The 14770-nt window shown below is 35.9% G+C and overlaps 1 protein-coding gene across 1 annotated transcript in view; it reads right to left on the bottom strand.

Annotated features, from left to right (window-relative positions):
• Nucleotides 1-14770, bottom strand: part of EXOC2 (exocyst complex component 2) — a 127130-nt gene that overhangs the window by 59036 nt on the left and 53324 nt on the right. The window contains exons 11-12 of the mRNA XM_068198379.1: nt 14189-14307; nt 2548-2673 (exon numbers count right to left, since the gene is read on the bottom strand). Coding sequence (XP_068054480.1) covers nt 2548-2673; nt 14189-14307 — 245 coding nt within the window. The remainder of the gene's footprint in view (nt 1-2547; nt 2674-14188; nt 14308-14770) is intronic.

Raw genomic sequence — 14770 nt, 5'->3', positions numbered from 1 at the left:
GGAACACTTGGACAAAGAAATCATATATTTTTTTAAAAACCCCAAAACAAATCACCAAAGCCCCCAAAACACTTTAAAATGACATATTTGTTGATGTGGTGTTTTTTATATATAAACTCAGGTCTCGTACAAATGATAAATTTAAGAATATGATATCAGCCTACGTAACACTGTGGAAATGCAGAAAAATATTGCATGAAATAGCACTTTTTGTGTACCTACTTTGCTACAGAATGTTGCCTACACACAACAGGAATTCACCAGTTAGGCAAAAATAGCTGCCTAATAGCACATTACATACTAGTAGGCTTCACCAGAGCCTCACTATATTTTTGTGTTGGTAGACAGTCTTGAATCTCCTTGAAGTACAGCATACCTTCAGCAGCTTCCATTTATCAAGGTGTGGATCATGTATTGCTCCGCTTCTTGACTGTAGAATAGAACATCTGCCCTACCCATTTCTTCTCATGGCCAAAAAGTTTAGGCATTTTGAATTAGTATTCGAAAATAAAATCATAATGGAAGTCCAAAATTTGGAAAGAGGGTCTGACATAACTCAAGTGCAAATGTGCTGTGAGTTATATATCTGTTTAGGAGACATGAAAATGTCAAAGCTCTACTAGAAAAGCTCCTAGTGTGGACACAGGTAAGATACTATCACTGGCTTGGTTTATGACTGCCAGAGAACTGGTCAAGACTCAGTGGCAGAAAAACTTTCATTAACAAGCTGTGACTATGTCAGGAAGCTGTGCCAACAGAGCTATAGCAGCAGAGGCTCTGTAACTTCTACAAACCCCAACATCTAATGAAAAAAAAATTCAGTTCCTTTGAGAAACCATTTCATCTTTGCCAAAAGTTCCAGCACCAATCCAAGGTTATAACCACGGATGTCTGTTGGTAACTGGAAACATACTGGCAAGATTTACTTAATCTATGGAATTCTTTTCTCCTTGAGGATGCATATTTCAGATTTAGTCCCAAGCCTGCAGACAGCAGATATCTCTTAGAATAAGCTACTGCACATCAATATCAAAAGGTTATGGCCATACATTCAGGATATTTTTACTTTGTTACTAGAGAATGCTCCAATCTATATTTTATTCCATTGATTTTATTATAATCTCTGCTATAACAATCTAAAGAGGAAACTAGAGCTTTTGTCTATTGCTTATATATTCTCATGAACATGTGCTCAAGCAAGAGCTGAATGTTATTTGAATGCTGCAGTTTTGAATTCATAGTAATTTCTTTAACCAATATCTTGGACAATCACTGTCAAACATATTGCAGAAAAAAACCCGAAACACATCAAATCACCAAAAAAACCCAGAGATGCCATTCCTTAAATTTACCCAAAACTAAAAAGATCCACAAACAAACTGAAAACAGAACACACCACAGCACATGTGGAATGGCAGCTCTTGCACAGGCATCCTAAATTGTAGGTCTGCTTTGTCTCTCCATTCAGAGAAGAACAAGAATGGCAGAGCTATTAGTGGTCATGTGCACCTAAGCACCAAGGAACTCAACTCAGATGTATCTATTATTGGGATGGATTATTATAGTGCTCCAATTCTCCAGTTTTCCTTTGAATCTTGGTTTAAATTGGCCTCTACAGAACATGCAAAACTTGCTGTAAATGTACCTTTCTCAGTTTGTAAAAGGTAACAGATGCGTAACTAAGACTTTAAAAGCAAAATAAAGTAGAATTGTCAGCCATATATGCAATTAAGTCCCTGCTCGTGCAAAATAATTCAAGCAATTTAAAAGTAAACTGGATTTTGGGTGTCGCTTGCTACATTAAGTGTGGCATTCATATTATTATAACGGCATTCCACTAATTCTACTAAAAACAACCAGCAATTTAGTGTTTTGCTTTGTAACACTTGTTAATTACCTCCATGCAAGGCTTTGGGATGAGAAATTACAAGGGTAAGAGTAAGACAGCTATTTCAATAAAGAATGATCTTTTCTGTGAAAAGCATGTTTTCTGTCTCCTGTGATGTCACCATTGAAAGATTCCTGAGAAGAAGTTGTTTGGATAAGGGTATTGATGACACAACACAGAAGGCCTCAGCTGGCTGTGGACAGACAGACTGCTTGAGCTTAGTCAAACAGTTTGTTTCCCTTTTTGGGTTTAAAGAATCAGAGAGCCAGATATGTGAAGTCACAGAATGTGCAATTGCAAGGAGAACCATAATCTCAGCAAACACACACAAAAGGTATAACAAGCAAAATGCAGTAGACGGCTATGCATGCAACAGAAAAGATCTGGTCTTGTAGAAAAAAATACTTTTACTACTTTAACTACATTCTAAGAAGTAAACTTTGAACTTGAATTTGAATTTTTATGAACTGCTCTTTGCCTGCAGAAAACATGGAGAACTTCTTTAGTAAGCAACAGTGTTGTATAAGGAGAAAGAATTGTATTTTGTAACAAACCAAAACAAGCACAGAGTATGTGGGTTTTGTTTGGGTTTTTTGACTACACCACACAGTGGACAGTGGGCCTGCAGCTTTTTTTTTTCAAATAGAACAGATGCCTACCATCATCACGGCCAGACTGAAAGCTGCTGCCCCTTTTCAGTGAAGCGGTTTGACTGAGATGGCCGATCGGCGATGGACGCACATCACTGTCCAGGTCCAGCATGGGGCTGTGGAGCAATGCGTTACCTGGGCAGAGGGGAAAAAACCCAAAAGTTAGAAAAATTTTGCACATCAGTTGACATGAAACTGTATGCTGCATGTGGAATTCTAATTTAATTCAGTGATGCAAATACTATCTTGCAAAAACATTCTTAGTCTTGCTTTACTTAGACTCTTAGTTCATCTGTATCAATGCTATTCAATACCACCACTACTGACTCCTGTAGCAAAGCCAAAACCAAAAGTACCATGGGGAAAATGCCATTCTTTGGACTGTATCTTTCTCTGTTTATAATTAATGTCCTAATTAACACGTAAATTAACAAGTTGCTGGAAAGCCATGGATAAAAATGCATTTATGCTATTACTGACATTGCCGATGCTTTTTTTTCTGGTGTATGTCCTAAATACACTTTTCAACAGCAACAGTTTCTTTCGTGTCTAGCTGAAGCAGTTAAAGGCAGAGTGTTCAACTATTACTTAGCTGTTTTGCCTCTACAAAGTTCAGGTAGAGAAAATCGATCCATCAGGAATCAGATGGCATGTTTCCTTTGTAAATGTCTTTACTTATACATAACTACAAACCCACAAAATATTTTCCAGTGTATCAAACAATTATTTTTTACTTTGGGTGCCTGTCCACATGTAGGTCACTATTCACAAGTCTAAGCGAGGATCTAATCTGATGAGATAGAAACTTGGAGTCTAACATGCATTTTGAAAACCAAGCATATAAGAAGAATAAGAGGATTATGATAATTTTTAAATGTACTGTGACACTGTCAATAACTTTTTAAAAGTCTAAATTGCTGCTTTATGCATTTCACCTTATAGAGACATTTCTGAAAGTAGTCATCAAAAACTACTTCAGAATTGCTCAACTGAGCTGTAACAAGTAAACTTAAATCAATCAAAATTTCCAGAATTACAGAACATTCCAGGTTGGAAGGGATCTCAGAAGACCATTTAGTCCAACCTTTCATGAGAAAGGGAGCCAGGGTGAGATTATCTAGCACTCTGTCCAGTTCAATGTTGAAAACCTCCAGTGATGGCAGCTTTACAATGTCACTGGGGAGCTCACTTCAGTGATTGATTGTTCTCAATGCAGAAAAATATTTTCCTATACTGAGATGAAAACGCCCCTGATAATTAATGCTAAATTTTGTAGTGAGAATCCCAGCATTTGAGTTTATACTGTTGATCTTTTCCATTGATACCTACATTCACTTAAAATAACAGGAAGGTCACAGAGGACGACTACCAGCTGTAACACTAAAATACTCAGATTCAGGAGTAACACAAAGCAAAAACTATTCAAAGCGCATTAATTCTGGTGTCAGAGCAGCGTGGTAGAAAAAATATACCTAATCCTTTTACTTCAACAGCTGGGGCCTAAAGAGCAATATAAAGTATTGTGAAACTTATCACAAACTTCCAATAGGTGACAGTATTGGGTTTTAGATAATTTTGAAGGAAGTTCTTTCTCTTATAATTCTTTAAAAAGGCTTTTAAAGAAATTTCCTATGGCCTATCACAGCAGCATTATCATTATCAAAATAACTGTCAGTTCTTCCACTCATCATCTTACTGTTCATAGTATAAGACATAAGTAAATTAATCTAATTAGCTACATCATTCACAATTGTGACTGACACACTGTATTAACTGACTCAGTGAACTCAGCTTTCCTGTCTTCAGTTTGTGCTATGATTCTGTTCACTCCTGCGCAACACTCTGTACAACTCCTACACCACTTATTAAACACAACTCATCTTCATGACAGCTTTAAAACTGATGAGTTTTCAGCAACACAGAATCTGTTGCAGTGATTTAAGTGTATTAGTCACTGTTACCACAGACATGATCTACAGTGAGTTTGAAGAATTTGTGCAAAGGTTTTTCCTTTCAAAAGAATTAAAAATGCACAATAATGAAAAAGTAAAAAACCAAAGCTCTGCAGTCATCTGCATCCAGGAAAACAACCCAGCCATCTTACAGAATGAAGTAAAACCAAAACAAATTAATTCCTCTTCAGATTAAAAAATACATATATTCATTATCTTACAGAAATTCTACACAGAATAAAAATAAAATTGTAGAAGACCCTGAGAAAATTTAAGTGTCTCACATAATTCCTGGGATTTCAGGAACATTTGAGTGAGAGTCAATATATTTGCATTTTATTTGGAAAAAAAATTATGTCAAGAAGGCTAAGTCAAAATTGTCACAGACATTGCTATTTAAAACATATTTTATTAAAAAAATTAAAGACACCAGCAAGAGTGTAGCAGTTTTCACAAAATCTGTAACAAAAAAAAAACCCTCTGATCTCTCTGCACAGAATTTAAGTCCTCAGCTTTCAGACAGTGTGTTAATAATACAAGGAATGTCTTGTAAACAGATGGTCTTTAAAAATGACAGTGCCAATTAAACCTCAGAATTAAGAAAAACAGACACTTACCAAAACACCTTAATGTGAATTAGCTCAATTAAAACCACTTGCTCGAGGTAGCTGTATTGCTGCTGATGCACTAAACCCATGCAACCTGAATGGTTTATATATTCACCAGTAACAGAAAACATGTAAAGAATACTCTCTTGTTCCACCAGAAAAACCACATCATCAGTTTGCTGGCATACCAGGAAAAGAAAGTTTAACATGAACTAATTTCTTAATTGGTTGTCTAGCATTACAAGCAAGTATAACACAGCAGCAGGGAACTACAACAGCACATATACCCTCAGGACTAATAAACATCTGGACTACATTAGCAAAGCTGATCTTGCTCTCCCCCTACCAGAAGATAGCGCTTGAAGACTGCACACTAACACATAAATCTTGTAAAAAAAGTGAGAGCTAACTTACAAACAATTTTCTTCTATCCCAACTGGTTCCCACTCTGGAGCCAGCAGCTTAAATTTAGCAGCATAATGCAATACAATGAATAGTAGTATGTACTGCAGACAATAATATTTATAAACCTAAATAAACTAACCAAATAATAATTTACTGCCCACTCAATATTTGATTTGTGTACTATTTTTACATTCCTAGACCCTGAATGTAGGACAGCAACAATTTAAAGTTTTGAGAAATTAACTTTTTACTGTGCTACCAGGTTTCAAAGAAGTATAAACAAAATGAAAAAAACATTCCCGGTAGATCTTTACTTTTAAAAAATGCACTGCATCTTTGAAGCTCCAAAGTTCTTTTTTCCAAAATACAGCATCTACATGGAGCATTATCTGTCAGTGACTCCAGTGCCAAGTGTATATTTAACCAAGGAAACACAGGAAAAAAATGTACTACATTCTCTTCTTCTACCCAACATTAATGACAAAACAAAAGTATAATTAACACTTATTACATTTACAACTATATAATCATAAGAAGATCAAATATGAAGTTTTAGGGATCTCAATCCTGCTTTAGTTTTATTTTTTAAAGGATTTTAGTGGGTTTCAACTTTTTGTGCACAGGTATTTTGAAGGTGCATTCAGAGGGTGCATGAAATAAAAATATGTCAGTGGTTTTGTTCACTCCTGTTCTAGTGCAGTAAGATCTCACCAAAATAAGAATCTAAAGAGCATAGCAAAAGCACAATTCTTTTTGATATTATTTCTCTAGCTTTCTGTAAATCAAAAGCCATCTGTGCTGACCCCTAACTGCAGGTTTATCATACTATAGGGTACTTCCATTCCTACAGTACCTATAGCTCACATACAAACCTCGACCCTGTTTTTTGGATTGTTAACTGCAAGCTCTTGACAAGCAGTGCATTACAACCTCCATTAAAAAGACAATAGACATGAAATTTGCCAGAAATAATTTTTTCCATAATATACAAACCAGTAAACGGTTTAGAATTTTAAAAGCTGCTTTACCTTCATATTCCCAAACTATTACCAAACCGAGTGTAAAAATTGTTCTGCAATATCCATTGCAATATCCATTGCTCCACAACTGCCTGGGTTTTTCCCCCCCTCTGAGGTCTGGCAGGCAGAGGTTTCTTGAAGGAGTCACACATCTCGATAATCCAGCCTCAGCCACTGCAATTCTGCCAGCCCGGTGCATCAATTACATGACTTCCAGGAAAGATTTTTACAAAAGCTACTGGTGATCAGGGAATTAACATTGTGCCAGTACCTCCTTCAGTGACAAAGAAAATTGTTAACAAGTGACCAACTTTAGGCGAAGTAACTTCAGTGAGATTTTCCATGTTAAGTCAAATGTCAGTCATTACACAGACTTACTCATATTCAACACCTACATGTACATACAACACATACATGATGTGTGTGAGAAAGATTAATTAAAAAAAAAAAAGACCCTACAAGATGTACAACCAGGTGAACACAGCTCTTGTGTTTTCTCACCCATTATGTATCTCACAGTGAATTTTCTCACAGGCTACAATAGAGAGGGAAGGTTGATCTACAGCCTCCTGACTCTCTGAAGGGCGGCAGACTTCCTCACCAGCCTCAAACACCTTTGAACACTTTTTCCTGTGCACAGCGGGCCCTTGTCCTGTGCTACAGCCTGACCACCCACTGCTGCTTGTTGACCAAACACACAGTGCCTGGAGCCTGCACCGACACAACCAGGATAAGATTCCTTTCAAGGACACCGCAGTGAGAATTTCAATTTGTCTAGGCAAGAAATTAGGCGAGCAGGAGATATTACTGAAAAATTAACCTGCAAAGCAGATGAATAATTGCATTTTATTCTTTTTCTAAGTACTTTTTTCGTTCTCACCTTACATTTTACAGCGATCAAGAAGAAAATGGATTGTTTTTTCTGGAAAAAAGATGAGCATGGAAGATTAAAATGGATAGAAAAAAAAGGTTTTGGGAGATATTTAAAAATGAATGCTTTTTTAAATCTTAAGGCTAGTCTTCATTACCAGAAATGCATTTATAATGAAACTAGTTTTCAGTTTACTACAAAAAGGGTAACTGGGCCTATTCTAGTGGTGGTCTAAGTATTTCACAGCCCAAGGATATGCCTTATTGTTGGCCCTTCAGGCCAAAAAATTCTGAAACAAGAGTCAAGCATTCAAGTTCAGCGGAGAAATAAAAATTATTTCATTTTACTAGCTCCAGCAGACATTAAGATCATCAGTGCTTTTGGAAAAACTCAGTTTTACTCCTGAAAAAGTACTGAAAACGGAAGCACACACAAAGGTAAAAGGCTGGCTACTGAAGAATTTTAATCTATCTTCATTCATAATAATCATTTAAATTTTGGTTTTAAGCTACCTGAGTTGTTTTTTAATCCCAACAGCTACTCTCTTTATAGTACTTTAATATTAGTTAAAGTGTTACATAAAATAAGAATGCCCCCTAAACTTCTGAACATGCTGGATTCTATTAAAATTTCTAAATTACAGCAAACTTAGAAATACAGGTAGTAAAGGAGAAAAATGAATCTGCTATTAATTTTTGTACTGAACAATTTTTTTTTTTAAATTAATAACCCATTAAGGGTTTGCTTGACATCTGCTGTCAAAAGGGTATTTCTGCTATGGATAGGGGATGTGGTTTAGACATGAAATGGCTCCCAGCTGCAAGAATTCTTCTTCCAGATGTACAGTAAGCAAAGGCAATGGAAGAGAACCAGCTGCTAGGATAACAAATTGAAAAGGCCCTTTTGACACAAGCCTTGCTGGCCTGTCTGATCTAACAAAGATGGATCATTCATTGCAAGGTGAATAGAATCTCAGTGTGGCACAGGAAAAAAAAGCAACAAGGTCTAAGCATCCATTTCTCTCTTTCACACCAAGTACAGCTGCTGTTACTCTGGCACAGAAAAGCCCTGCAGAATTTTTTACAATATCTGGAGATCTCTGCATCATACTCAGTTCTGCAATAATTAGTTTTTTTAGCAATAAGAACTAAAAAAAATGATAATAATTAAAAAAAAATCACAGTGACTGTACCATCTCCTGTTTGGAGAGCTGGTTCTACATTGGGAACTTTAATAGGTTGTGTATTATATATTTTGCAAACCAAAGGGCAGCAGAAAGATCATGCTACAACCATGTCAATGTTTCCATGTACAGCTTTAGTTTCTAATTGGGTTAGCTATTAACAGGTAGCTTTTTTTCAATAATATTACATAAAATCTCAAAGATTTGTGTCACAGATGAGTGACACCATCAAAGGTATTGGCAAAAGTGGTAGAATTTGTAGGAGAGAGACTTGACAAAGTTCAGAAATTAAGGAAAGAAATTAAGGATTTCAGAGACAGTTCGATGATAACTGGATGGGAGTCCGTATCCATTTTAGCTCAAAGGATCATGAAACCTACTGAGCTACTATTAAAGTCCAAGCAAATAACCACTGGCCATACAGAAAACAGTCTTAACCTCCACAGCTTCTATCCCTTATACTCACATTAAGAAGCCCATTGCCTAACTCCTTTTGGCTATCTGCCCAGTGCCTCAGGAAAATTTTAAACTAAACCTCATTTATTTACATTTATTTTCATGTCATTTTATGTCATTATGTTCTCCATGTTTCCTGCACTCCAACAAATCTGGGAAGCATAAACCATAGTGAAAAACTACAATTATGCTTTAATAATAGAGAAATTGCCAAGTATAGTTGCAATTTAAAAATATGTAAAACCTTAACTGAAGGAAACCATTTAGTATCCAGGTACCAGAACTGGAAGTTGCTAGAAGTCTACAAATCATGAGATCATAGGTCAAAAGCAGGAATTAGGGCTTTACCCAATACAAGGAATAAAATATCAGCACAATTCAGTTTACCATTCAAATATTTCCTACTGGAGATCTAATAAATACTGTACTGGCTAATAAATAAATACTGGGTGTGCGTATGCTCTTCCATGGTAATCTTTATATTCATGGCCTGAAAAACCACTCTTTTTCAATTTTTTTCTATCTCATGCATTTCCTTAACATATCTACATACTAAGTAACAGCAGCAAACTGGCTTTACCTACTTGAAGTCCTCCCAGTGGACAAAACAGTGGATATGACTAGATAGATAACACAAATTCTTCTATGCTTCAGGAAAACTTCATAACCACTAAAAAAAGTTTCAAAAACAATAAAGGAGCACAACTGCCTATTCCATGAGTAAGGCAGATAGCATTTTAAGTTTTTTATTTAATGCTATAAATCCATATATTTAGAAGCACTACTACATAAGCAGAGCTAGAGGTCTAGCCAATTGCACATGGGTCCCACATCTACAACTGCACCTTTAATGAAAGAATCTGATCATTAGAGAAACAGGACAATGCCTTAATACAAGGACAGGAGCATGGGAGCTTTATAATTTGGGCATCCCCTGTACTGCCTCACTATGCTTCTGGCAATGCTGTTTGGTCTTTTTGTCCTGGCTACTTATACTTCAGCACAGCAGAAATTCTAATCTGCTGTCTTATCTGCACTTTCACTCACTCCTTAAAACCTGTGGGCTTGGAGTCAAGCAGTTTCTCATAATGTGAATATCCCATGCCTGCATTTTTTTTCACCTCATAAATGAGGAAGGTCTGCTATAGCAAGAAACAGATAGGCTAAATGCAATGATGGGTGAGTAACAACAGCCATATCTTAGCACCTAATGAAACATTAATCTACATAATGCAAGATTAATCAGCAAACCAACAGGGTTGTTTAGACTGAGGGGAAACACTACATCCATACACATACAGAGTTATTCCTCAAGGGAAATAATACACTCCAAAATGCTGCTGTGAAGTACTTCATACACAGGACTTAAGAGAACTCCCTGTCCTACTTGTACCCATTAAAATAAATGCAACCAATTAACTAATGATCACATTATAACAGATGATCAATGCTTATTAAAATCAAAGGAAAGATTCAATTAAACAATTTGCTGTTGGCAGTTGTCAGTTTTTTAAGTCACAATGCCAAATTATTTGACAAAGCTTAGCACAGCTGGATATGCTCTTTCAGTTTTTGGAAAGAACATTAACACAAATTGGATTAACTGGAAACAGACAGTATTGGAAACACACAGGATTTCTGTTGACCCCTGAAATAAAATCTGAGAAAGAACTCCATGATCATTACAGTCATGTAAACTTGCCACGGTTTCTTCTTTCAGGTTGCGTCAGAGACTGCACCATGCTATGATATTAAATGATACTTTGCACATCTAGGACATAATTCCCAATTGCTGAGTATTTCTTAGAAAATGGAGTTAATCTCTGGTAATATACAAGCCCAGAGGTTTATAAAAAAAATTCTTGCGATAGTAGCGAAGGATTCACACTTAGATCAAAAATACATACTTAGATATCAACCTAAAACAAACATTTATTTAAATGTATCTTTAATCTAAGTTCTGATAGTACATTCCAATACCTTGGCATCTAAATTAGCTCATTCTTGTCCTTAAATTTGGAGACCCTTGGAAGTTACTAACAAGAGGGCAATCATCAGGTGAGGACCCAAGAGAGGATGAAGAAAACTAGACTTCTTGTCAGTATTGGGGTTTTTTCCTGACCATTACTATTGGCCTGGATAAGTCAAAACCTCTTACAGACAACAGGAGAAGATACTATTTCTGTATAAAAAAATGAAATTATTTCAGTTGTAATCACAAATGGGTCAGCCTTCTAGTTGTGTGGAGACAACTGGAACAATTTTGTCCCATATAAATACAGTGTTGACTTATAATAGTGACTAAATTTGGAGTAAGTTCTCAGAATTGGCTTAGGATTGTGTTTTAGCTTGTTTAACAAATAATTGCAGTGTAAGCCTTCCCTTCCTGAATACATTGTGGCTAGCAAATAAATTCTTTGAGAATATTTGCAGTTTGACAATCATCTGCAAAAATCCTGTCCAGAATGTCTAAAGGTTTAAAAAAAACCTACCTTATCCCGGTAAGAAAAGCAGAGACTTTGTCTAATTCCAAACCTATTTAAAGTAGTAAAAGTCGTGTGTAATGACTCAGAGCACAGTTCTCCTTTCAAAAATAATAAAATAGCAGCAAAATACTTTGGCACAAGCTCAGCTGAAAGGTGAAAAATTTTGCAGAAATGTAAAAATAGATACAATCTGCTACTGTGGTTTAAGTTTCTATGCTGAAAAATTTTGACTCAATCAGTTCGAACTCACAGATTCAGTTGGCAAAGAACGAAGGTAAGGATAGCCAGAAATAGTTGGTATGCCTGAGGTGGAACTGCTATTGCTGTCTGCTTGTTTCAGCATTCATAATATGAAAACTGCCATCTGCTAGAAACAATGGAAACCTAGAAAAAATTTAAAGCTCTTTTCATTAGAATACCAGTCTTATGATCCATTTCTTCCTCCAAACACTTGATAAACAAAAAAGTAAATCTTTTTTTGAAGCATGTATTAAGTGGATGACTTAAATGTTTGAAAATTTATTATCATGTTATCTTAAAAAGAGCATATGAATTTATGAACATATAAATAACATTACTAACTTGTTTAAGTTGATTAGATCTCACAGTCTTGCATAACCAAACTGAGCAAATCTCCACACTTTCCCTGTTTGAAAAGCTTACACTTATTAAAGTAGATTAAAATGCATGCCGTGCGTCCGATCACAACCAGCATTGTTCTACTTGGCAGTTATAACAAATCCTTATGAGTTTTCTTTTTTCCATCTCTCTACCCGGTGTATGCCAAAATTAAACATCTGTGGAAAGTAAAAATAATGCTCAGCAATTTTTCTTTGTCCTACTAGATACTAAGCGAGAAACTCAATCAGCTAGGATTGATTCTTGAGTATTTTAAAATCTGTACAAAAATCTATAAGCAGTGGAACACCACATAGAAGGCTGGAAGAAAATTATTGGAATTTGATGAGCTGTTAGCATTTCTTTCATACATACACAAAATATTAACTATTGATACTTGTATTTGCTGGGCATTCGGGTTATTTAACTTCCCTCTTCTGTGAGTCAAACAAAGCTGTATCATAAAGGCCCCTCTGACATTATGGCTGAGGTAAGCAGTTTCGTTGCCAGAAAAATACCAAACATGTTGAGATTTTTCAAGACAAATACAGGAATTCAGACACATTTTCTACTCATCCACTGGAGTGAGTGACTCACATCAAAATTATATAGACTACTAAAACAAAAAGTATCAAGCACAAAGTATCATCATGTCTCTATTCGTCTCACTAAAAAGCTGGAAAATGGCCACACAAAGTTTTTCAAGTGAGAGAAGAAGGAAGCTTAGAATCATTAACCATGACTGTTTTCACAAGTGAGTTTTGCTCCTGATGATTTAATGTTGTGAGGCTGGTGGCAGTGCCTCATGAGGGCTTTTGACAAGGAAAGAAGATGGGGGGGGGGGTTTGGAAACCCCCTCATGGGTTTCTGAATTTTGACCAAAATGCCTGGAAAACAGTGTGGCATTCCAGCTAGTTCCACAGCACTTCACACCATGTAGTAGAACAACGATGGTCTGTGCACACTTTTAAGCTAAAACTTACTGACATTGCTGTCACAAGTGATGCATCCCAGGATCTCCACACCTTATGTCGCAACCTGTGCAACAGAGAGTTAAAGCCTCTGCAAAAAATTACAGCACATTTCTACAGCAGCTCCATCTCAGTAAAACTTCTGTGGCTTCTCAGAATAAAATACCTTATTTGGCTTGGGATATACATGCACTAACACTAAACATGGGAGTTACCTATAAGCCAAGGGATGCCAGATTCCAATATGCCTATTCATTTCAGAACTGCAGCAAACTCTGTAAGACTTCTTAAGAAACAAGACACTGCTTCTATTTCCTAATTTGAAAATCCAGTTTTCAGATTTTACTACTAGAAATGTCAGGCCAGTAGCTTTCCACCTGCTGGAAGGCTTTTTATATGTAGGCTAATGTGATAGATCATGTTAATTTGTAGCTAAGTTGCAGCCATACCTGCAAGCAACACCTACACCTTTCTTTAAGGAGCAACATTGTCAAAGACAGAACATAACTATATATTCATATTGGTCTTAATAATAACTTTGCCTAAATATCCCCTTTGTCCAGCTAACAGGTCTGTGAAGATTCAGTGCAACCTGAATTTTGAAACTGCACACAGAGAAAGAAGAAGAGGACTCCATAATATCATTCACTACATGTCAAGGAATTAAGCATTATTCCCCTGTGCCCCAATGTCCCGGGTATCCATATACTAACAGAATATCTTGTGACAAAGTAATTTAACCAGCAGATTCACAGAACAATCCAAACTTGATATGACCTCAAAGAAATGTTCCAAGAGGACAGTAAACCATGGATAAATGATTGCAATTTAATGCTTTTCTCACTTAAAGAGCTTAAAAGTTATAAATTAAGCAAAAAGAAAACTCCAACTGCTGTTTTGTTTTTATAACAGAATAAAGAAAAAAAAAAGTCAGTATTCAGCTTTGTAAAAAGTTATCTAAATTGATGGGGAAAACCTAAAATCTCCTCTGCATTAGAATAAAATAAAAGGCAATGACACATTCCTAAATGTCAAATATATATAAATATATATAAAGGTAAAAAAAAAAAAGTATCCTTGCCTTTTTGTTCTTTAACATAGCTCTCCTTACAGTTGTGCATGAGCTGCAGAATCCACTGGTGTTGAGCACCAATGCACTGCCAAGCTGGGTCCCCAGGCGCATGAAGATCAGAAAGATATCTGTAAAATCCAGTCCAAAAATCACAGTTTTGACTTGACACTCTGAAGGCCTCATTAAAACAGACCAATCACATACTAAGAAATACTTTTTCTTTTTTTACATAATTTTAAATATTTGAGAATAGGTATTAAGATACAGTCACATCCACTGAAACAGAAGTTTTGCATTTGCCCTTTTTCAATTGGTGAGGCAAAATTCCACAAAAAAAAAAATAGAAATAAAAATCTTTACTATCCTATTAATATATATTTCCAGTTGTGTCTCTAGTAAAGTATGCAGGAAACCAAACTCTTTATCTGCAAGGTTGCAGTTTAGTGCTTCAGATTTGAGGGAAACCAGTGATGGCATCTCAAGCACATAAAATATAGTATTTTTCTTCCTACTGTATATGATTGTATCATCATGTAATCTTAACAAGTAATTACAGAAGGAATTAATTTCTGGCAGCTCATTAATTTTAGC

The sequence above is a fragment of the Anomalospiza imberbis genome, chromosome 1, assembly GCF_031753505.1.
Source record: "Anomalospiza imberbis isolate Cuckoo-Finch-1a 21T00152 chromosome 1, ASM3175350v1, whole genome shotgun sequence".
Lineage (NCBI taxonomy): Eukaryota > Metazoa > Chordata > Aves > Passeriformes > Viduidae > Anomalospiza > Anomalospiza imberbis.
The sequence above is the reverse complement of the archived record's forward strand: the minus strand, read 5'-3'. Positions and strand labels throughout refer to the sequence as shown.